Source organism: Aquarana catesbeiana, linkage group LG08 (assembly GCF_042186555.1).
Source record: "Aquarana catesbeiana isolate 2022-GZ linkage group LG08, ASM4218655v1, whole genome shotgun sequence".
Taxonomy (NCBI): Eukaryota; Metazoa; Chordata; class Amphibia; order Anura; family Ranidae; genus Aquarana; species Aquarana catesbeiana.
The window spans coordinates 80,178,639-80,203,627 of NC_133331.1; the positions used below are offsets into that span (position 1 = coordinate 80,178,639).

Consider the following 24,989-nt stretch of genomic DNA (forward strand, 5'->3'; position numbering starts at 1 on the left):
TTAGTTTTCAGAATTTGTGAAAGACCCCCAAAAGCATATATTTTCTAAAAGCATATGACCTCTAGAATAAAAAGAAGGTGCTATTATAGACCCCACGGTATTTGCGCAAATGTTTATCGAACCAATATATAAGCAAAAATTACACTAAAACCATTATTGGCAGATAACACCGCTAATTTTACAAAATTCCTCCTAAATCCCTACTATATATAAGAGCTTAACCTATATGGAGCTAATAACAAATATTTGTAAATTTAAAATTGTGCCTTTTTTTCAAAATGGTGAAAATCAAACGTACCCAAAAATTTCTCTCAATATCTGGAGGTTTTCATTTTTCACTTACATGTTTCAGAATTTGAAAAGACACCTTTAAGCTAGTCATTTTCTAAAGGCACATGGCCAGTAGAATAAAAAAAAGTGCTACTCATTTTTTTGAGCCTGCAATAACTGCGCAAATGTTCATCATATCTCTATTTTCGGTAAAAAATATACTAAAATTATTAATATTGCACAGGCATAGCTGCTGTTCCCAATGTGACATCCATGTGGGTACATGACCCCAATCTCAGAGAGTGTGAGCTCAGGGACATGCATGCGGACCGACATGGATGTTAAATTGGCAGCAGTTGCTACATTCCACAGAGATGCACGGAACACTTGTGCATCCCTGTAAACCAGGGATCTGCAATTAGCGGACCTCCAGCTGTTACAAAACTACAAGTCCCATCATGCCTCTGGGTGTCATGCTTGTGGCTGTCAGTCTTGCTATGCCTCATGGGACTTGTAGTTCTGCAACAGCTGGAGGTCCGCTAATTGTATATCCATGCTGCAAAGGTACACTGTGTATGCCCTGTGTGAACAAGGCCTTAGGCCCCTTTCATACAAGCACACCCATTGGGTCTGCCTGTCCATTTTTCAGGCGGGCCCAATTGTTCTCCATGGAGAGACTGTAATGTAAATGGACATGTGTCTTTGGTGAGATATCTAAGCAGACCCCCATATCTCTTTTTTTTGAGACAGAAAGGGACTGAAGATAGTCCCTTTCACTGTATCACTTTACTTGCATGAATGAGAATCTGTATAGAGATTCCATTCATTCAGAAAATGACAATCTGATACATTGTAACACTCGTGGTTACGCTATATCAGCTGTCAGTGGGCACATAGCAGTGATCAGTAGTGATCGCTGCATGTGCCTTCTCTTCTACTAGGGGGATCTTAGTAAACACGTTTACTAAAGCCCCCCAAGCCCCAACTTCACCCACCCCCCGCCGTGATCCCCAGCTGGACAGATCACAGAGATCTGTGCTGGGAGAAGATGCAGGCGGAGGGAGGGGAAGGAGAGATGCTGCTCAGATCGGCCATGGATCGGGGGTGGGGGGCATTTGAGGGGGTTATCTGACTGGCGGGGGGGGGGGGACACATCTGGACCCCCCCAAGCCCCATGCAGCACCTGAAGCCGGCGGGAGTGGAAGAGGGATGCCGGCTAATGAAGGTGGCTGAGGGGAGCGGGTTTGCAGGGGGTGGGGAGGATTGGGTGGACAGGGGGTAATCAATGCTGGGGGTGAAGGGGAGAGTAGAGTGGGGGGGGGGGGGGGCGTTTTAAATGAAAGGGTGCAGCGGAGGTGGAGGGGCATGGTCACATTAGGGGTTAACTCTGATCAGCGGGTTGTAATCCACTGATCAGAGTTATAGAATTGTTGGTCTTCCGTTCAGGAAAATGTGGGTTCGCCTGTTTTGGTGGATTGATTCTCCCAGCTTCTCACAGACTTGGGCTCTGTGTTCCTTAGGTAGTGTCATTCCTCGTAGGCAGTTATTTCTGTCATTGTCTGAAACACCAGATTGATCCTCCATCGCTTCCCCTCAGTTGTGGCATCTCCCCTGTCTCCGTAGAGCTTTACCGCACCTGATTTCAGATGTAAGCATTATCCTTCCAATACTCCTACGGTTCCAAAAATTTTCATGGGTCTGTCAGTAGCTTTTGCCCCTCCCTCAGTTGAACTACTTTTGAATGTCCTGACTGTGTCTGAATTCCTGGACGAAAGAAAATTGAGTCCATTTAGAGACACGGGTCCTGCCCCCCTTACTTTTTTTATTTTTGCTGGTCCTTGGTACTTTCTCACAAATTAGATTAAAGGGTTTGTTACCCCAACATTTCATAGTCCTGATATAAACTGTATAGTCTATAGTCTGCTGTCGTGTACTTGACACTTTTTGTATTGCTTCCTTTGTGTGAAATCCCTGGTGTTCCTGCCAGTCCCTCTGCTTTCCTTTCAAAAACTGACCACATCAAGCAGTGGAGTACAGCGTGGTTGGTGCTCTAGCTATGCTGTGAACTCGGGCTGATTTTTTTTTTTTTTTTTTTTTGTAATTTAAATATATATACACAAATGTTATACCTTTTTTCATATGTATTTTAAACTGATTTGGTTGTTTTACAAGGTGATCATTTACAATCACTTTAAATATGTACCAGGAATCATTTTTTTAGATTTGCAACCTCATGCCCATCTACCGCCATCCCTAATCATGATCTTTTATTTCACTGGCAGACCACAGATTGTTTATTGATGATGTTTTAGAGGACATCAAAATCAGTGAAGTGTCTGCCATTAAACTCAGCGGTTACACAAATTAAAGCAGCAGCTTGTCTGCCTTGGCTATAAGTACCATGCAGTAGTGAATGTCTGATCATAAAAAGCTCTTTACTGTAAGATTAGGATATATATCTTTTTCAATTATTAGGGATTTAAGAGGAGATTAGATACATCTACAAGTAAAGTAAAAATCCAATTGAGAAAATTACATTTTGTGATGCAATTTCCAAGTGTTACATCCCGTGTTTTTTTTTTTTTTTTTTTTTAAGCAGTGAAGGACATTACAATCCAAATAATCTTGTGCTGAAACATCAGATAACATAAATAGTAGATTTTACTTGAATAGTCAGCAAAAGTTTAATATTGTAGGGAATAACTAATTCTTCTGTGATGTGAGAATAGTTGTATGTAAACCTAGCTTGTAGAACCATTGGGTTAGGTTGATCAGCCTTTCTGAGGGAAGAATCTGTTCATGATTTCATCGAAAAAAATAAATTATGTATGGTTGGCCTTTATATAGGGCTATATACACATCTTGACAAACTAACCCCCCCACCCCCAGTGACTTGGCAATATACAATGAAACTTTAAAGTAGATGTAAACCTAAATAATAAAATCTGACCTGGGCACATATATCTGTAGTGTTTACTTATTTCTATACAAGGCCCTAAGACCCGTGTCTTTCTGCTGCTCGTTCCTCTGTTTTTAGTATAATAACTTCTGGCAAGTTCTCCGAAACGGAGATAAAAGTGGTGGAAAATTGCAGCTGCAATAGTTTGTCGGGAAGGGTGCTATAAATAGATTAGTAGAGAGCTTGTCTTGTCACAGCACAGCTCTGCAAGTATCCTTGTTCCTGTATCTATGTGGAGGAGAGTGTGCCTTTCCTCCAATCAGCTCACACAGTGTATGCCATGACACCACTCCTACTGCTGAATGAGGAAGTAAAAATTCAAACATGAATATAGACAGCAGCTATGCATGTTAAACTTATGTAGGGGGGTGTGTATCATCTGAGGTTGTTCACTTCACTGGGAATAGGAGAGGGTTTACCTCCACTTTTAAAGGAGTTGTAAAGGCAGAAGGTTTTTTCTTAATGCATTCTATGCATTAAGGTAAAAAGCCTTCTGTGTGTAGCAGGTTCCCCAGCACCCCCTAATACTTACAACTCCCTTGATTGGCTGAGAAACAGTAGCGGTGCCATTGGCTCCTGCAGCTGTCGATCAAAGACAGTTGGTCAATCAGGAGAGAGCTGGGGGTGGGGCCGAATGGCAGCACCGTGTCTGAATGGATACACAGAGCTGCAGATCGGCTCTGGTGCCCCCATAGCAAGCTGCTTGCTGTGGGGGCACCTGACAGAAGGGAGGGGCCAGGAGCAGCAAAGGGGGACCCGAGAAAAGGAGGATCCGGGCTGCTCTGTGCAAAACCACTGCACAGAACAGGTAAGAATAACATGTTTGTTATGTAAAAAAAAAAAAAAGACTTTACAATCACTTTAAAACGGTGTTCCAGAAGCATATTTTTTTAAAGTCAGCAGCTACAAACACTGTAGCTGCTGACTTTTAATAAGGACACTTACCTGTCCAGGGAGCCTGTAATGTTGGCCCCCCAAGGGCAATCCATCTTATCGGCTAGGGTACAGGTGCGACCATTGTAAATAAGGGAAACCGGCAGTGGAAGACTTCAGGCTTCGCTGCCGGCTTCCTATTGCATATGTGTGAGTCACGCGCCTCTTTCTGAATGGCCCAGTCTTCTGAGACAAACAGGTCCCAGAAGGCAGCGGGGGATCAAGAGGAAATGACGACCCTGGGCAGCGGCTGAGGTAGGATGAAAGTACACTCAGTACTTCAGAAAAGGTAAGAAACAAAAAATAATAATAAATAGTTATCCAAAAACGAGTGGTGGAGGGGTGGTCTTTCCTTTAAGATAGTTGTAAAAGTGGGTTGAACTTCGCTTTAACACAAGCAGTAACTCTTTGAACCTAAGATGACCCTACTGTTACCTCTTCCATTGTTTAGCTAATAATTCCCTCCAGGCAGCAGTATCATATTCATTCAGATTGTCCTAGCCATGTTTCATTAGAAAAATACAATAGTTAATAACAGCATTCCTGGTCTCTCTTTTTTAGATGTTACACTTCCCCGCCTGAGGGCTTTCATTCCTCAACTTCTTTCCCGGCTACATGTAGAAGCTCTTCTCCATGGAAATATCCTGAAAAAGGTAAGTTCTGTTATCTTGTTTTAAGAAAGCATAGAGCTCCAATTTTTTAGTCCACCAGTCTCTATGAAGCTATGCCTCCCTATAGACTTCATGTGTTTAAAAGTTTTTGAAAGCATTTTGTTTTTTCACATAGAGACCGATGTCTTTACTTCACTATCCTACCTTATTTTTTACATGGTAATCTTGTCAGGAACACATTATTTTTGCTTAGGGCAGCACAGTGGCTAAGTAATTAGCACTTCCACCTAGCAGCACTAGGGTCATTGGTTCGAATCCCAACCTTGGCACTACCTGTATGGAGTTTGCATGTTCTCCCTGTTTCCTCCTCGTACTCCAGTTTCCCACACCCCAGAGACCTGCTGGTAGGTTAATTGGATCCTGTCTAAATTGGCCTTAGTATGTATGTATGAATGTGAGTTAGGGGCCCTTAGATTATAAGCTCCTTGAGGGCTGGGACTGATGTGAAATGTACAATATATGTGTAAGGCACTGCCTAAATTTACATTGCTATATAAGTACCTGTATTAAATAAAAAAATAAATAAATAGGATGATTTGTACTCATCCACTGTACTATATGGAGGAGCAGCATTTTTGCTCAGGGTAGGAAAGTGTTTAAGAACTATAGAACATTGCCCTCCTCTCCCCACCTTTGACAAAAGGGGTAAGACCCCTTTCACACTGGGGCGGTTTGCAGGCGGTATTGCGCTAAAAATACCGCCTGCAAACTGCCCCTAAACAGCCTCCGCTGTTTGTTCAGTGTGAAAGCCCGAGGGCTTTCACACTGAAGCGGTGCGCAGGCAGGACGGTGAAAAAAGTCCTGCAAACCGCTTTTTTGGAGCGGTGAAGGAGCGGTGTATTCACCGCTCCTTCACCACTCCTGCTGATTGAAATCAATGAGACAGCGCGGCAATACCGCGGCTATAGCCGCGCTGTACGAGGGATTTTAACCCTTTTTCGGCCACCAGCGGGGGTTAAAACCGCACCGCTAGCAGCCGAATACCGCTGCAAGAACGACGGTACAGCTTAAATTAAAAAATGGCGTGGGTTCCCCCCCCAGGGGCATACCAGGCCCTTCGGTCTGGTATGGATTTTAAGAGGAACCCCTACGCCGAAAAAAAGGCGTGGGGTCCCCCCCAAAATCCATACCAGACCCTTATCCGAGCACGCAGCCCGGTCGGTCAGGAAAGGGGGGGGGGGAACCGGCGAGCGCCCCCCCCCCCCTCTGAGCCGTACCAGGCCGCATGTCCTCAACATGGGGGGTGAGTGCTTTGGGGGAGGGGGGCGCCCTGCGGCCCCCCCACCCGAAAGCACCTTGTCCCCATGTTGATGAGGACAAGGGCCTCTTCCCGACAACCCTGGGAGTTGGTTGTCGGGGTCTGCGGGCGGGGGGGCTTATCGGAATCCGGGAGCCCCCTTTAATAAGGGGGCCCCCAGATCCTGGCCCCCCACCCTATGTGAATGAGTATGAGGTACATGGTACCCCTACCCATTCACCTAGGGAAAAAGTGTCAATAAAAAAAACACTACACAGATTTTTAAAGTAATTTATTAGACAGCTCCGGGGGTCTTCTTCCGGCTTCGGGGGTCTCTCCAGTTCTTCTCCGCGCTCTCCGGGTCTTCTGCCGGGCTCCTCCGCTATCTTCTGCTCTTTTGCCGCTCTTTTGCTATAGCGGAGGAGCCCGGTCTGCTGCCTTCTGCCTTCTTCCCTCTTCTCTTCTTCTGATGTTGACACGACACTCTCTCTGGCTGGAATGCACTCTGGGCGCTCCGCTCTGACTTGTATAGGCGGTGACCCCGCCCCCTTATGCCGTCACAGTCCCTGGGCATGCTGGGACTGTGACGGCATAAGGGGGCGGGGTCACCGCCTATACAAGTCAGCGGAGCGCCCAGAGTGTATTCCAGCCAGAGAGAGCGTCGTGTCAACATCAGAAGAAGAGAAGAGGGAAGAAGGCAGAAGACCGGGCTCCTCAGCTATAGCAAAAGAGCGGCAAAAGAGCAGAAAATAGCGGAGGAGCCCGGCAGAAGAACCGGAGGGACCCCCGAAGTCGGAAGAACCCCGGAGCTGTCTAATAAATTACTTTAAAAATCTGTGTAGTGTTTTTTTTATTGACACTTTTTCCCTAGGTGAATGGGTAGGGGTACCATGTACCCCCTACTCATTCACATAGGGTGGGGGGCCAGGATCTGGGGGCCCCCTTATTAAAGGGGGCTCCCGGATTCCGATAAGCCCCCCGCCCGCAGACCCCGACAACCAACGGCCAGGGTTGTTGGGAAGAGGCCCTTGTCCTCATCAACATGGGGACAAGGTGCTTTGGGGTGAGGGGGCCGCAGGGCGCCCCCTCCCCCAAAGCACTCGCCCCCCATGTTGAGGGCATGCGGCCTGGTACGGCTCGGGGGGGGGGGGGGGGGGGCGGCGCTCGCCCGTCCCCACCCCCTTTCCTGACTGACCGGGCTGCGTGCTCGGATATGGGTCTGGTATGGATTTTGGGGGGGACCCCACGCCGTTTTTGCGGCGTAGTGGTTCCTCTTAAAATCCATACCAGGCTGAAGGGCCTGGTATGCCCCTGGGGGGGAACCCACGCCATTTTTTTATTTAAAATTTGGCGTGGAGTTCCCCCTCAAGAGTCATACCAAACAGTGCCGGGCATTGGCGGGGATCCGAATTGGATCCCCGTGCTTGTCGCTCATTGGGAAAGGAAAAATCATTTTTCCTTTCCCGATGAGCAGCTCGGCGCTGTTATCCGCAGCTTACACAGTGCACTGCGATTACCTGCGGTTATGTGCGGATAGCTGCACTAAATCGCTCCTGGACGCAGTCAATTCTATTTTTTCTATCCGCACAGAACCGCATGTATCTAATTTGCAGCTAAACGCAGTGTGTGAATGGGGCCATAGGAAAGCATTGTGTCCTTTTAGCTGTGGTAGAAAATTAGAAAATCCGCAGCTAAAAGCACCATTCTATCCGTCCGTGTGATAAGGGCCTTATTGTTTGAAATAAGACTGCAGAGTGAACAGGTCTGCACTGAATTGCTGGCAGGCTCAACCGATCTTTTTGCACTTATCAAACCGATTTGACAAAATTAATTCAGTACTGTATTTAACAGACTAAAAGTGGGAAAAAGTTCAATATTGGGGTTTACATATGCTTTAGTAGATTTTGTTCTGCTTGTTGTAGTAGGAGCTAGCGGAAAAAGAACTCTTCAGCCTTGTGACCTTGAGTTGGGTTAGATGTAGACATCCATATATCTTCGTAAAAAGACCACTATGTACTGAGGCACATCTCTGTTTCTACTAAACTGGCTGGACTGACTGAAGCGGCACACGTGGGGGTGTGACGAAAATATAAGCGTAGGATAGTTTTGCCTTAACTAGATGTGGTGTGATCTGTAGTAGTGTAATTGTAGATGTAGTTTAATTCTGGGTTATTAGAAATATAGTATTCTATGTCAGTCATGCACATATGTTCTGTCATTAGCATTTGAAAAGGACAGAGATTTTTTCTAGGATCAATGTGACACCTAGATGCCAATAAAAGCTCCCATTACAGTAAACATAGATTGCCAGCTTCCTGAGGCTCAAAGAAATCTGCTAGTCATCTTGGCCACACGGATCTGCAGGGGGCATTCACAAGGCTCCGGACAGTCTATAAGCTTTGATTAATATCAAGAGATCTAAGGAACCTATTTTATCTCTCATAAAAGCTAAAATATTAACGGCAGAGAGATGGAAATAATTCCTTTTGATTGTACACCTGATGGGTTACGTGTACATGTAACTCTGTATGTTTAGCAGGTGTGGAATCCTAGAGAACCACACAAAACCGTTATATGGCGCCTGATTGCGGCAGGCAGGCAGTGATTGGTACTGTTGCGATCGGCATGATGCGCTGGTATCGGAAATCCTATCCATGACCCAGCAATCAGCGCCGTTCTGGGCCAATTTGACTCTGGTCATTTCAGAACACAAAACATTTGTGGGCTGAGACAGGAACACCCCCCCAGGGTTGATTGGCCAAGGGCTAAAGTCCAGCCCGCATCCATATTTCAATAAATTGGGTAGCCTGAGATATGGACATTGTTCTTCCACGAAGCCAGTTCGAAACTGGGGAGTTCCCACATGTTCCAGTATGCTTCTACTAACGGATAGATTTTCTTGGTAAAGTTTATTTCTGTTTTTATCCCTTTTTATTTTCATAGCAAATTGCCAATTGGTGTGTCTTTCTGCATTTTTTGTATCTTTTTTGGTAAATCTTTTTTCTTTGTATATCTTATATGCACTGCCCACTTTTGGGATATTAAATGATAAAATTAATAAGTGACTTCTGTGTACTAAGCTAGGACTCATATCTCTGTAGAGGTTGTTGTATTTTAGTGCCTAAGTACTCGGTTTAAGTTACGTACCAATCGGTATGCAATTGCACTGTGTGTTGGCAGATTGCATGCAGATTGTAAGCTAACAGATCTTCCAGACAGAGATCTCTGTGTGTGGTGGCTCAGCAGACCAGTCTGCGGACAAACTGTTGGGTGGTGGCAGGCTATCGTTTATTGTGTGTCTGGTGTGTGGGTGTGGGGACAGTGGGAAGAGTGATTAACACCGGGGTTCAAGCTTGCAGGATAGCTGGAGGAATCCTAGAAGTGTGTAGTAATTGCTAGATTGCTCCCCAACCCTTAGAGTGCACCAGATTGTATGTAAGATTCGTATCTGCCTGTGTGTGGTCAGCTAGCTGGATTGGAGTGGAGTCTCCCTCTAGTGGTGGCCAAAGGTAGTGTAGGCTGTGAAAGTACCACAGCCAGTCTTACATGCGCAGTATAAGTTCCCCCTTATTCCCTTAGTTCCTCATATACCCCGGTCACGGAACGCACGTCGCGGTTAGTTAGTCGCCGTTGGGGTGTGAATTCGTGACAGGGGGTTACTATCTTTTCTTACCATGAAATGAAGGAATTATTGAACGGGGTTGTACAGGGTTTTTCCAACAAGTTTGAAACACTCCATGTGTGATGAGTAGCACTTCCTAACCAAGATAATTCTAATCTTCTCCAGTATCCATGAAAACATTCTCTCCCAAACATCACCTTCGGCTGCCTGAGTGGTTTAGAATGGAGCAGTTTATGGCCAGCCTTGTCGAGAACTGGTAATGTTAACACTTACTGTAGGTCAAGCTAATTTTTCTTTTTTTTTTGTTTTTCCAGACGGCGCTATCCATTATGCAAATGGTGGAGGACACACTGATTGAGCATGCTCACACAAAGCCTCTTCTCCCGAGCCAGTTGGTCAGATACAGAGAAGTACAGCTCCCTGACAGTAAGACTCGTATCTGGATAGACATCTGTAGCCTGTATACCATTGCTGTTTCTCTATAACACTTGGGTTTTCTGTGATTTACAGAGGGATGGTTCGTATATCAACAGCGTAATGAAGTGCACAACAATTGCGGTATTGAGATCTATTACCAGACCAACATGCAGAGCACATCAGAGAATATGTTTCTTGAGCTGTTCTGTCAGATCATTTCAGAGCCTTTCTTCAACACGCTGCGCACAAAGGAGCAACTAGGTGAGGAGTATGTAGTGAAGGCCTGGCAAGTGAGCAAATGGTTGCTAGGCTGCACTTGTTTTGACTTGTAGACACGGAGAACATGACGCAGCCTTTGCAGTGCTCTTAACACATGATCAATAAAGTTCTCTGGAAATGTTCATGGCTACTATAAAGCTGTCCAACGGTACAGTCTACATAGCATGGTCTGTTAACCTTAGATGTCAGTAGGATGATTTCACCTACTAGTGTTTTTATATCGTTAGCTGAATCTGATGTGAGATCGTCACCTTCTTATTTCCACCCACATACAACAGCAACTACTATGGGGTCCCATCCTCCCTGTAGGATTTTTCACTTTAGTTATTCCAAAGGGTGCCATCTGTCATTGGTTTATTAAATGCACCTATATAGCCACTGATGAATGTTGTCTGTTGTGTAGCTTTTTTCTTTGTAATGTATCGAGACTGTGATAATTTGCTTATGTAAGTGAGAGAATACTTTTTATGACTTTTTTCATACACTGGACGTTCTATTTTGTCCTTTTTTTTTGAAGGTTACATTGTGTTCAGTGGCCCTCGAAGAGCAAATGGTATCCAAGGCCTGAGGTTTATTATACAGTCAGAGAAGCCACCTCACTACCTAGAAAGCCGGGTGGAGGCCTTCCTGAAGACAATGGAAAAATCTCTGGAGGAGATGTCTGATGAGGCCTTCCAGAAACATGTCCAGGCTCTGGCTCTGCGACGCTTGGACAAGCCAAAGAAACTGTCAGCTGAGTGTGCAAAGTACTGGGGCGAAATCATCTCTCAGCAGTATCACTTTGACAGAGGTGAGCAACACTGGACGGACCAAGTGTTCTTTTTGTATCGAGGACAGAAAGCAAGACAATCACTGAATCCTTACACCATTTATATCCAGAGCATTAAAAGATATGAAGAATGCTGATGTGAGAACAGTGGGCTATTGTGGCTTTCACTCAACTTTTGTCTTAAGTTGCATTTATAGAATAGCTGTGATATAGTAAATGTGACTAGACCGAGTAGATGCATTTTGGTGTGCTGATGTCTGTGACCCTCCAGCCCTTAATATAGTCCAGAAATTAGTTCCTGTGAGTTGTATTAAACCTTAACTGCAACCCAAATTTACCCCATTATTTAATTCTTAACATTAACTCTTAACCTGAACCATAACACTAAACCTATCGCAAAGCATCTTAACTCTTAAAACCGGTGAGCACCTAAAAATAAGTACAATCTTGCCTTATTTGACACCAATGGGACCTGCACTGAGTATTAACCCGATCTGCCCAACCAGGCATTCTGAAATGCAAAGCTTTGAAGAAACTATTGAGAAGCCCAAAACATTGCCAGGCAGAATGTGGTGGGGGCAGGGGGGACTATGAAGCGGTTTTGGCAACTCATTTCTGGTCTAAAGACAAACGTTGTGGTCTTTCAGTGCTGCCTTGTTCTATTTTATATTTTTCATTAATTTTTTATTTGTTTATCTCTTCCTTTTAACTATGAAGATTACCAGCTCTTTTATGTTCTAGTGATATCCTAAATCAATTGTATCTCACAATTTACTCTGTACAAAGCTGTTTCTATCCTTAATAACTGATTGTGTTTCTCGTTGCAGACAATGTTGAAGTGGCATATCTGAAAACCCTGACCAAGGATGACATCATAAACTTTTACAAGGTATTGTGAGCTCCTCTTCTGCCTGGTGTATTGATTACAATAGAAATATCTCTGTGGTCTCATCGCTTATTAAGTAGAGCAGTCAGGAAGGGGCTGTGTGCAGATCTTTTTTCAGCTGATGAATGTGCAATAGATGTCTTCTTTAAAGTTGAAATCCAGGAATAAATATTGTATAATTACACAAGAGTCAAGCACATTCTTCCTTGAATCTTTGGTTTGTATTTTTATAGACCGCTCACTGCTGCTCAATCACTTTTTCAAGGTTGGCCGGTCTTGTCTCCCTTCACTACCTCCTGTAGCTTTCTGCAGGCAGCCTGTAGTGGGTGTGCCTGCTGGATCCCTCCATAGCTCTCCTCTCTGCACATGCCATGTATAGCACAGTGATGTCACTACTACTTTTACAAGGAATATATTTATACCAAAATGTTTTGTGCCCTGAGTTCAGCTTTAAATGTTACATCAAATGCACACACTGGTGGTAGTTGTTACATAGTGATAAAAGGTGAGACTTGTGAGGATGCAGCAGATCACTAGAAGCAGCCAAAATTATATAAGCTTATGAGGATATGGAGATCATACCAGGGCAAAAAAAAAAAGTAGCTAAAGTGTAAGTCGTGGATCTGTGTGCTACAACATTCCTAAGATAGTGGTCAAAGCGGAACAAACTTAAAGCCGGACACATCAACTTCTTCAAATATTGATAGTGCGAAAATACTACTTTATATTAAAAAAAAAAAAACTCCCACTGCCTGTATTTGAAAGAATTTGAAATGTAATAAAAAAAAATGAATGTAATAAAATGTAGAAAACTGTAAATATCACATTTGAAAATTAATTTCTAGTGCCCACACATTGCTATCCTGTGTATATTGTATTCTGGAGTTAGCCTTTGTGATTATTTGCGGATGTGGGAAAGCTTGCTCTTTGGTTTTATATTTTCCTCGTTGGCTCTGAAGTCTATGTCCTCGAATGAATAGATACCGGTACCTTTAGTAGAAACCTTAAACACACTTGTATCATAAGACTAGTAGACAAGGCTGTCTCAATCTGGCTTTCCCATCAATGCGAAAATGAAACGGGCAGTAAATCATGGGGAGGATCATGCACTTTACCTGAGATAAAGAACGCCAATCTTGTTTTTATACCTTGCCAAACATGAAGCGGCAATTTAGGCTACGCTGTTAAAATGTAATTTTGCTTTTAAAGATTCCACTTACCACTGTTCTTCATATAACTGTACTTCCAAATTCATATTTCTGCTGGCAAAGCACGGGCTTTGTATATCATTTCCTTGTAGACTTATTATTTCAAGACAGGTCACTGACAGCCAAGACTTGCGTCACCGTTTTGGAAAAAAACTTAAATCTAGTAATGGATGTTCTATATTTACGCTCTATTCTTTGTCCCTAAAATGCTGGTTAGCAGCATTATGAAACTGCTGTGAGATTTGTTTCCTGGCAACCTGATTTGCATTGGGCTTGCGCTGGGGAATTAATTTTGTGATAATCTTAGCTACCAGCAAAATACGTGCCGTCTTGCAAAAGAAAAGTTCAAGGTTACGTTGTTGAGGGGGGAAAACTTGTAAGTTGCTTTAGAACTACTGGATGTAAAATTTGGTGATGAGATGAAATTAGTTATGTTGATACTCCTTCGTTTCATTAAAGCATGTATTATTTTAAAATATTTTTTATTATAAGCAGAATCTGATTTGAGGTGTTTTGCAGGGCTTGCTATCACTGGAAGCTCCAAGAAGACATAAAGTCTCTGTACATGTGCTCGCCAGAGAGATGGATTCATGTAAGTTCCTCTTCAAAGACTATTGCGTAACAATTAAAATATGCTGTGCCAAGGTGGAGCTTGGCCTTTTAATGGGCAGATGAGACTGATGGGCGAAAAGAAACTTCCTTGTCTTGAGCTATGCATTACCAGAACTAACCACAAACTTTGCTGCCTCATTCAACAATAACAGTGCTACACATACATTAGGACAGGTCTGTTTTGTCGCCAGTCAGTCTTTTTAGTGTGGGTGTTAAAAAAAACAAAAACAAACGCAAATTACCTGAAATGTAGCTATAAAATCCAAATGAGGCTCCTCCCTGTGAAAGAAAAATACTCCTAAAAGTGACCCGGTCAGTTGCCTAAAACATTCAAGAGGAAAGTCCCCTGCAATAGAAGAGCTATTGTACTCCCCTCTCTGGTGTTCAATGTATTATTACTTTGCTCTGTCCAGGTCCTTCACTCTACAGCAGGGATGTCAAACTCTGTTTCATCGTGGGCTGCAACAACAATATGGTTGCTCTCAAAGGGTCGGTTAGATCTGTAGCACTAGATGTCCAGAGCCCCCCCTCTTCCCTTACATCAGATGTCAAGAGCCCCCCTGCCATCATACGTAAACTATCTTAAATCACAGTTCACACCCCTTATCTTGTTTTGCTGCTGGGAAGAAGCTAGGGGTGGAGCTGGGAAGCAGAAAGTACAGGGTCTGGAGGAGGACCAGAGGAGGGCTGGAGTCCGCTGCCTGAATCTGCTGAATGCCGAGACCAGAAGATGCAAAGACCGGGGTGCTGTGGCTGCACAGAGAAGTGCAAGATCTGATAGAGGAGTTCTGTCGTCCTCTCGACTGCTGAGACAAAGTGGGGGCGGAGAGGAGGGCGGAGCCGCAGATGAGGTGCAAGAACCACATGAAATGACCTGGTGGGCCAAATTCAGTCTGCAGGTCATGTGTTTGACACGGGCTCTATAACATTAAAATCTTTTGAGAGTGCCGGTTGTCTGTGTCTCCCTGCCTTGCATACTAGCTTCCAACCATTCTGTCGCTACAAAACACACAAGTTATATAGGGATTGGAGGATGGAATTATAGTGAGGGGGAATACGGGCATCTGTAAAATGTTGCTGAAAAGTCTGACTGACGCTGTAGCGCTTAAATGAAAGCAGAATTCCAGGCAAAATTGTTTTTCCATGTCCTTGTTGCTGATCTCATACCTTCACCCACTTTGCCATCCATGTTCTTCTGAGCTCTGTAGTTCCTCTGTAATAGGCTGCTGAACTTGGTGAAAAAACGTTATTGCCTGCTAACATCCTGTTTGTAAGACCACTGGCTGCTATCCCTCTCCTCAGCATAGCCAGCGGTCTGGCATTCCCCCTTGTAGTCCTCTGAAAGATGAGCAGGGAGGAAGCAGAAATGTTGTGGGCGAATGGGGTCTCACAGCCCCCGGTCTGTGCCGCCCATGGAGGAGGTGTCCTTCTCTCTCCTCCGTCCTCCGCTCCCCTGCTCCCTGACAGTCACCGCCCCTCCAATCTGTATCCGCTCCGTCCCCACCGCACTGCCCCCCCCGCCTGCTATCTCCATGCAGAGTGGAGATTATCATCAGTATTTACTTGTATGACACATCGGGGATCTCCCACTGTGTCCGGTATTGCATAGGAGAACACCAATGCTAATGTCCCGCCTCCCGCCGTTATAGGAACAGTTCGCTGTCAATCATAATGACGGCGGGGGGGGGGGGGCATCAGCGCTCGCGTTCTCATATAAAAATAACGGACACTGCAGGAGATCCCCGCTGTGTATATGCAAGTAAATACTGATGATAACCCCTGCGTGGCACTGGCGGTCCCTGTCATGGTCCCTGACAAGTGGCACTGGCGGTCCCTGTCATGGTGGTCCCTGACGAGTGGCGCTGGTGGTCCCTGACGAGGGGGTCCCGGACTTTTGGCACTGGTTTTCATTTATATTAAATGCATTAAATGTATTAATGTAATTTAAATTTATTAAATGCATTAAATTAATATTATATTAATATGCATTTATATTAAAATGCTTTGCATTTATAAGGCTGTAACCTATCATACTGTGTGTTATGTATGGCTTGCTGGCTGCAGAATGAGGGGTGTGATTTATGTTGAAGTGGGCGAATTCACATTTACATGTACAAGCCTAGTGTACCTCCCACATTCACGCCCATCCCAAGTATTCATGGGAAATGTAGGCTGATTACAGTTAGAGAGAGAGAAGAGGATATGATGCAATCACTCTTCTAACACCTCCTCTTGGGCAGAATACAGGCTGCATTTTTTAATTCAGAAAACTGACTTCCTGAAAATTCAATCAGTCATAGCTTAAACGGTTAGAAATTTCACAGGTGTAATAACTGTTTAGTGTTTTGTGTGGGGGGTGTACTAATGGGGGATTTTTTGAAAATCCCAGAGTTCTGCTTTAAATAGAAGTAGAAGTCACAAGCAGCAAAGGAAAGAATAGCTCTTTCGTTGCAGAGCACTTCTATCAGGATTATTTTTGGGGGCTGACAGTTGCTTTTAATTAAAATAGATTAGACAACCACCACATCAGTGCTCAAGTGTTAGACTATAGTAAAGCAGCTGACAGGAAGCTGAAAAGGTTTTAGGCTAAGGTGAGATAGTCAGTTGGTCAATGCGTACAGTGCCAAGGGTCGGCTCAGTTTTGTAGCCCTATTCAGATGGGGGAAATCTTTGATTCTAGACAAATGAAGGGCACACCTGTCTAGTGCATTACTTTAGACACCATTTAATAATATAATGCAAGATTTATATACTCACAAAAAACATAAATGAGTCATAAGACAGGGTCTCTGCCTCCAAAGCCTGGATAACAGATGTAGAAGACCTTTGCAGTACTTTATTTCATAAAGCAAGTATACTGACGCGTTTTAATAGATAGACCTGCTTCATCAGAGCTAGCAGTTCTGATAAAGAGGGTTTATACCTTGAAACTTGTAAGATGCTTGCTTCTACTGGCTTTGGATGCACCAAGAAGACCCTAGGGTGTCTGATACAGTTTTGTGAGTATATATCTTTTATTATATTCACTAGGCTGGTATGCCTTGCTGTTTTTTTGTCTAGAATGGATTAGATATTAAATATGGGAGCTGCTAATGCTTGAATCCATTATTGGTGATGCATGTTCCAGGTTTGTTATATAGATCCTTGTCTTTTTGCTTGGTGTGAACCAATAACATCAGACAAGCATGCCCCTTTACCTGATCTCTGCATGCTTTTTGCATGGCCATGTCTCACCAGGTATAAAGCAAGAAGGCAGCCCTGTAGCACACACTTACATAAACAATTTAGCAATGGATTTTTCACCTTTTGTTTTCCATACAGAAAAGTGACTCAGTCTTGTGTAGGTGCCAAATCACACTTGTTTTATGCACAGTGGTTTTTATCCTCCTTCCTCAGAATTCCCTATTCTGCCTAACTGCCTTGACCATTATAAATGCAAATGTTTTGGGAAGTGTGGGGAATCTCCTGGGTAAATGTTTTGCGTGAGAAGAGTCTAGGGGCCAGTGGATGGCAGGTTATTTTATGTCACAGTATTTTTATAACTTCGAGTGCCAACTTCTTTTAATTTTATTATTCTCAGGTCCCGTTGTTGGGGAGTTTCCAAGTCAAAACGATGTCAACCTTGCACCTGCACCAGCCCTACCTCAGGTAATCAACATGTCTACTTTAAAGCTCAGATGTACTTTTCTTTTTTTAAATTGCCCCAGCAGAAAACTGCTATGCTCCTCTTGAGGCTGTAACTTAAGGGGGTTGTAAAGGCAGTGCTCACAATCACGGCCAGCCCCTCTGCTAGGACACGTACTATACAGTATATGTGCTTTTTAATAATTCTTCTTCTAAATACCTTTTTTTACCTTGACGCTCAGCGGTCCTGTGACCACCCGCCTCTGTTTCTCTGATTTATGTGCTACAGAGGGAGGGGCTGGGTTCTCCCTTTGACGTCTGCCAGGCGGTCATGTGACCACAGATCAGCGACGTGAAATAAGGCCTTTAGAAGGAGAATTTTAAAAAAGCACATACACTATATAGTACATTTTGTCCTAGCAGAGGGGCTGGCAGTAATTGTGAGCAGTAGCTTTAATGCTGCTCGGAACAGCGATGGGAGGGGAGGGACGGCTCAGACACAAGAGTTGGCAGGGAGGGAAGGGGAGAGAAGAGAGCAGCGGGATGATAAAGGCATGTAAACAGACCACGGTAATCAGGGCATAAGGCTCCACGGTAATCGGGGCTCCTGATTACGGTGGTCAGGACACACAGGGGGACACAAGAACTGGCAAGATCAAGAAGTTTTTTTTTTTTTTTTTTTACAGCTTGGAAAAGGAAAAATTATGCTGCACAAGCACTATGCGGTTGAACGTGCTTTAAAGTGCCAGGGTCACTTTTTTTAGGATTACAGCCACTTTAAGGCCAATGTTATCTGTGTGAAAGCAGCAGTCTCTGGACAGCGGTTTGTCATGCATTCTGCCTTTTTGGCCCCAAAACATTGATATCAGTAGGGTGTGCGATCTTTGCAGACTGAAGCTAAGATGGGAGGCCATGTCAGACTGCGGTACCTCCCTATAAAATGGCAGCGGTCTTTTAGCTGCAGCCGCCAGACAGGATAGGAGTTTTTTTGACTGGGTTTTGGAAAAAAATAAAAAGGTAAGATATTCAACACTTAACTGTTAAGTTTCCAACTGGCTGAAGGTCGGACCTAATTCCTGAACACCATCTGATACTTCTGAAAATGAAGCATTGGAAAAACAATTGTCAATATTTTAATTCTTCTTTAGTGGTAAAGGCAGTGGGGCATGTTAAAGCGGTTCTAAAGCCTAAACCTTTTTTTACCTTAACCACTTCAGCCCCGGAAGATTTGGCTGCTCAATGACCAGGCCATTTTTTTGCGATACGGCACTGCATCACTTTAACTGACAATTGTGCGACGCTGTAACCAAACAAAAGTGATGTTCTTTTTTTCCCCACAAATAGAGCTTTCTTTTGGTGGTATTTGAGCACCTCTGCTATAAACAAAAGAGCGACAATTTTGAAAAAAACACTATCTTTTACTTTTTGCTATAATAAATATCCCCCTTTTTTTTAAAAAAAAAACAAATTTTTTTCCTCCGTTAACCCGATATGTATTCTACATACCTTTTGGTAAAAAAAAAATCGCAATAAGCGATTGGTTTGCGCAAAAGTTATAGCATCTACAAAATAGGAAATAGATTTATGGCATTCTTATTATTTTTTCCGATATCTTCTTTTAGGACAGCCACCTATGAGAGACCTCGGCTCCTCCCTTCTGAGGAAACACCGCTCAGCCTAGAATTAAAAGGCATGATTCCCCGCCAGACTCCTCAGTCTTGATGTTTCCTCCGGCAGGAGACACTGCGAGGAGCTGTGGCTAAAGATGGCCCAGGGAGGCTGAAGCCTGTGTGTCTGGGAAGGAGATGGAGGTCTCTGAGGACTAGTGGTGCTATGCCTCGGAGAGAGGTTACCTGGCAGCCATGCTGTTTTTCTGTTGCCACCCCAGCAAAGTTGTATCGTGGGATGCTCCGGGGGCACGCTTTTAGGTTCTCTGCTGGAGATGTGGCAGCTCCGTGGCTTAGAGGTGAGAACTTCTGCTTGCCATCCCTATGGGTCTGGTGTTCAAAAGTGGAAGACCCAGCAGCGGCTGCGGACCACCAAAGGGGTGGGATGGACTCCTCTGCGACACCTGCACAGGCAGCGGAAGCAAGCACCAGCACCTCACAGATAAGCCTGAATGTGTTTGTACTTCCATGCACATCTTTCCATGCACATCCTTTTGAGTGTTTCCCCCCCTTGTAACCAGTAGGGACTGGTGTGGGAGTGGGCGTGGCTGAAATAATACTGTGGTAAAACACAAGGCTGGCCACCGAAAAGCAACAATGGTGATGCAGTCGTGGCTCACAACCAGTGCAGCCATGGGAGTCTGCCTGGAGACATAGGATCCTTATCCTCATGTCAGATCCTTCCAACCTTTGAAAAGTCAGTTTATGCAGTGGCTCAGCGGTTAACGCTTCAGCTCTGGGGTCACTGATTCGATGGGGCTGAGGGTCAGTTCCCTGAGCAGTCTCCTGGTGACTCTGGCGCGTCTATCCAGGGGCAAAGGCCTGGGTGGCTGACACTTTACCCCAGTGTTGCCAGGCAGATTAGTTCAGATCCCCCAACATTGCAGTACTTGCATCAAGTTGTGGGTTCTCCCTGGGATATCTTACATGCCCCAAACACAGGCTGGTATTCGATATACGTGGCACATTGGCTGGGTAGCGTGCACTCATGACCAGAGGGGTCAGCTTTGCCTGTGTAGGATCAGCAAACCAGCTCACCTAAAATCTTCAGGCAGGAGTCTTCAGGTTCTCTGGGTCGACCCAACCCACAAACAGTGAAGAAAGGGAGTTCACATTTCAAGGTGTTGCACCTAAACTGTGCCTTATACACTGCAGTCATGAGTTCAAATCCCAACCAAGCTAGCACCCTGCATGTTTCACTAGTGTTTTGATGTTACATGGTTGCCTGCCTGGTGGCTGATGGCCACATCACCTGTATGCACCTGATATAGGAAGCTAAACAGGGGATCTCTGGTGACCAGGGCCCAGTATCAGGGGGTGTCTCCCTGGATGGCATCATAGAGGGTTAAAGGCCTTCAGGTGACCAGACCCTAGTAAGATACAAAGGTTTCTAGAACACTTATTAAGAAGTGGGAGAAGGCCTGGATGGTGAATCCAGTAGGCCCCCTCGTTACTAAATTTCTATGGAGGAGGTGGTTGCAGGAGGACAAGAAAAACACGCTTGCTCCACGACCAAGGCCAGAGCAGCGGAAAAGGGTGTTCCTGTCCATTAGGTCTGATGGAAGTCGGGGAAGACTAGGGTCCAGCTTCTCGGAAGGCTTTGGTTCAGTACCCTTTGCTCCCACCAGACGCAGTTTTTTCCACAGATCCAGACTTACCAGCCTAGTCTTGGGAGACAGAGGGGAATTGTTGGCTTCCATGCTCAGGAGAATGAACTCTCTTCTGAAAGGGACCTGTGATTGTTTTCATTGTAGGAAAATGAACTACTTTGGCATTTATACTGGTGTTGCGCATCTTAGAATATTGTCTGACACAATTGCAGACACACATTGATGCACGGTCAGTAAGAGGATGGGCTGCCCCCCAAGTGGTGGGGGATGAACAGCATGTCCAAGACTGTGCGATATCCCTCCCACAGGGGACCTGTTCTTTGTCCTGGGCTGGAGGCGATTCTTGAATCACATAGCAGACAGGAAGAGAGCCCTTCCTGTGAAATACGAGGGTGACCCAGGTAGGAATGCTGGTCTACTGCCACAGCACCCTAAATGCACCCGATCTCATCTGATGATGGAAGTTGTGACTAAAACTCAGTGGAGACCTCCTCTTGCAGTTGCAAGCACCCCTTACATCTGGACTGTCTATAGGGCGGTTAACCCTGGGATCTCGAGTCTCCTCCGGGAACTCTGGTTTCCTCACACTTCCTCTTTGGGCATGAACCAGTATAGAGTTGGCGCTCTTGGGTAGATGCCGTCGCTTAGAGCTGGCGTTTCCCCAGGTGCTATGCCACCTCGCCCACCCGCAGTCTTACCGGTGGGCATAGAACACTACGGTCGTTCTCATTGTATCACACTGGCCTAAAGGACTACTTGTCCTGATGGCTCTGGCAACCTGGTGGTCTGGCTACTAAGAGAGATCCCTCAAGATTATATTTTATGCTCCACTTACCTGAGATTTGGAGGCGTTTAGGTCTGCAGTCTCCCAAGTACTTGCTGTAGCCCATATAGAAAAAGGAAAAAAACATTGCACTCAAAGAAATGATAATAAGCTGCAGTTCAAATGTGCGATATCCACATTAATACAGAAAAAAGAAAAAAAAAGGACTGCGCTGTACCCTAAAATCATATAAATGAACATATATATGCAAGCTGAAAAATGGTGAGATACTATGACTAATAAAATAATACCAGGCTGTTGTCACATGTGAACGCACCAATACTACTGGGTAGTAAGAAGACGCCCTTGATCACTATTCACAAGGGTCGGTGTAAAAAAGGGGGAATTAAGCTTATCATCTGGTAAGCATGCACTTCAGGTGGTGGAGGATCACTGTGTTGGGTGGTTTCCTATTTCCCCCTTTTTTACACCGACCCTTGTGAATAGTGATCAAGGGCGTCTTCTTACTACCCAGTGGACTTCTTGCCCATTCATTCATGGACTTGGTGTTTTTCACTTTTCTATTTTATATGTTTTTGTTGATTTTTGGTTCACCTATAGTTTATAGTATTGGTGTATTCACATGTGACAACAGCCTGGTATTATTTTATTAGTCATAGTATCTCACCATTTTTCAGTTTGCATATATATGTTCATTTATATGATTTTAGGGTACAGCGCAGTCCTTTTTTTTTCTTTTTTCTTGCTGTAGGCCCGCTTGGGATCTTCCTTTGAACTTTGGTTCATGTGTCAATAAGGGGTTTCCTTCCTTGTTGTTTTGCAGGGACTAAGTAAGGGTTAAAATCTCTAGCAGTACCTGGGCAAGATGGCATTCGCTAACAATCGGACAAGCCTATATGTAGGGAGATCTCAGAGAAGCTAATGCTACTCCATGCCAAATCAGTGCAGCGGCAACGTGATTCAGCTCTCCCACCTTTTACCTGACACTAGAGGCTGTTCTTGTTGTTAGCAAAGGGATCAGGCTCTTTGGACACAGAGTCCTGTAAGCCGTAGTTCTACCCTAAGGGTAAGTGCTCGCTTATCCTCTCATAGGTGGCTGTCCTGAAAGACGATATGGAAAAATTAGTTACTGGTAACGTCTTTTCCAGGAGACTTTCAGGACAGCACCATGTACCTACCCTTGATGGTTTCCTTTTGGGTTCCTGATTCAGGAACCATCAAAAAGTAATTTATGGTGAATGATGTGTACTTGAAGAACTGAGGAGCCAGCGGGGAAGCATGCCTTTTTAAATCTAGGCTGGGAGGTGTTTCCTTAGAAGGTAAGAGGCTCGGTCTCACATAGACAGCTGTCCTGGAAAAGATGTTACCAGTAAGTAACTCTAATTGTTTTTTCTTACTAGTAATGGCAGTGATGTGCGTTTTTTTTTTTTTTCGGGGACTGCGATATTGCGACAAATTGGACACATTTGACACATTTTTGGGACCATTGACAATTATACAGCTGTCAGTGCTATAAAAATGCACTGATTACTGTATAAATGTCACTGGCAGGGAAGCGTTTAACACTAGGGGGCGATCAAGGGGTTAACTGTTCCATAGGTGTGCTCTACCTGTAGAGAGAATGGGACTGACTAGGGGAAGAGAGATATCGGTGTTCATACTTAGTATGAACACGCGATCTGTCTCCTCTCCCCTGAGAGAACCAGGATCTGGTTACACACACAGATCCCGGGTGCCCAGAGGTCATCGCGTCCGGCGGCCCCAGGCACACGCTGCGGGCGCCCCTAGTTGCCAAAAGGCGAAGTGACATAAGGTAACGTCGATTTGCCCAGCTGATCCAACCTGCCGCATTAAAACTGCGGCGGCTAGTCCAGAAGTGGTTAAAGGATAAGTTAACCTTTGGGAATAGATTACATGTTCACCTAATTTTAGAATGTAACATGTTCCTACTATTGCAGCCGCTTCCTCCAGTGACAACAAGCGAGGGATCTACTCCCCCTGCTTACTGTCACTATTTAAAAAAAAAAAAAAAAATCTGTGCGGGGCTTTGCCCGCCTGGCTGTGTCATTCATTCACAGAGTTCTGTGAATGGGAAACTACAAGTATCTACAGCCTTTGCTGTTGGCTTGTAGTTCTCAATGAACGACCACGGTGCTGTTGAGCGCTCTGGTAGTTCATTGTCTCCATGTCAGTGTGTATCTTCCTGCCCCTATGAGGTATGAGCAGACAAATACACTGGAAAGTCTACAGGAGTCCTGCATGGCACCTGTGATATGCAGATTGTGGGTGCAGTGCTTTACAGGTTCCAAGTAAAAAAAAATACAAATTCTTTAACCTGCAAAAAGATTAGCTTTTTTTTTTTTTTTGAAAAAGGTGAACTTTGCCCTTTTTAATGCATTCCCTGCATTAAGGTAAATAATGGTTAGGCAGCAGGACTGCCATCTCACCCTCCTCGCTATACTTACTGAGTCCTTACTTGATCCAGTACTGCTTCCGTTTGTAGCATCTCTCATAGCCTTTGCTGAGACATCAGGAGCCATTGGCTCCCCTGCTGCTGTCAGTCGAATCCTGTAACGAGGCAGCAGGAGGCAGAGTTGAGCCTCGCTGTCTCTGTCTATGGATGCCTGCAGCATGGCTCAGGAGCGAGCCCACAGGTGGTACTGGAAGTGGCTTCCTATGAGGGTGAAGAAGACCACCTAGACTAAGAGGAGCCAGGAGCACCGGCGGGGGACACAAGAAAAGGAGGTTTGGGTCCACTCTGTATGAAACCATTGCACAAAGCAAGTAAGTATGGCATGTTTTTTTAAGTAAAAAAAAAAAAACTTTAGTCACTTTAATTCTTTAAGGCCCTTTCACACTTTGCTGTTCTTATGTGTTAACACAGCCCATTCATTTCATCATCGAGACAAAAGGGTATAGCATTTTTTGCAATCTAGCACACCACAATGTTCTGTAGTACATTACTGTGCATTAAAGCTGGGTTGTCTGTGCATTGGGCTGACCTTCAAAATGACTAGCACCACGTTGTGCGGTAATGCACACATTAGTGCACTGCATTGCATAAGTGTGAGCCAGCAGTTACTGGCTGGTCTACAGATATAGCAATGCCTTATGGTTCTTGCTTGTAACCAGTATCTCGCCACTGTTGTAGCGACATATTGAGGATTACCTACTCTTCATACCTTCATTAAAATTTTAAAGACCGCCAAATTCTGTGTAACCTGATAGTCGTGCACCTAATGCTGTATTTCTATATGTGTGTATAGAGACATTCCCATGTATAGAAGCTTTTTGGAAAGACATTACAAACTATAATCATAGACAAAGTAGGATTCATTGCCCCCTCTCTCTTATGTCCAGAGCATATTTATGCCAATATTGAACACCCACTGCATTCTCATAACATTTCCCATAAAATGACTGGCAAGAGACCTTTGAAAG

At 44.6% G+C, this 24,989-nt stretch overlaps 1 protein-coding gene across 5 annotated transcripts in view; it reads left to right on the top strand.

Annotated features, from left to right (window-relative positions):
* IDE (insulin degrading enzyme) overlaps positions 1 to 24,989 on the top strand; it is a 149,216-nt gene that overhangs the window by 121,402 nt on the left and 2,825 nt on the right. For all 5 annotated transcript variants that reach the window (XM_073596049.1, XM_073596046.1, XM_073596047.1 and 2 more), the window contains exons 18-24: positions 4,724 to 4,815; positions 10,007 to 10,118; positions 10,203 to 10,370; positions 10,906 to 11,178; positions 11,985 to 12,046; positions 13,771 to 13,843; positions 17,444 to 17,511. In XM_073596049.1, the coding sequence (XP_073452150.1) occupies positions 4,724 to 4,815; positions 10,007 to 10,118; positions 10,203 to 10,370; positions 10,906 to 11,178; positions 11,985 to 12,046; positions 13,771 to 13,843; positions 17,444 to 17,511 (848 nt within the window). The remainder of the gene's footprint in view (positions 1 to 4,723; positions 4,816 to 10,006; positions 10,119 to 10,202; positions 10,371 to 10,905; positions 11,179 to 11,984; positions 12,047 to 13,770; positions 13,844 to 17,443; positions 17,512 to 24,989) is intronic.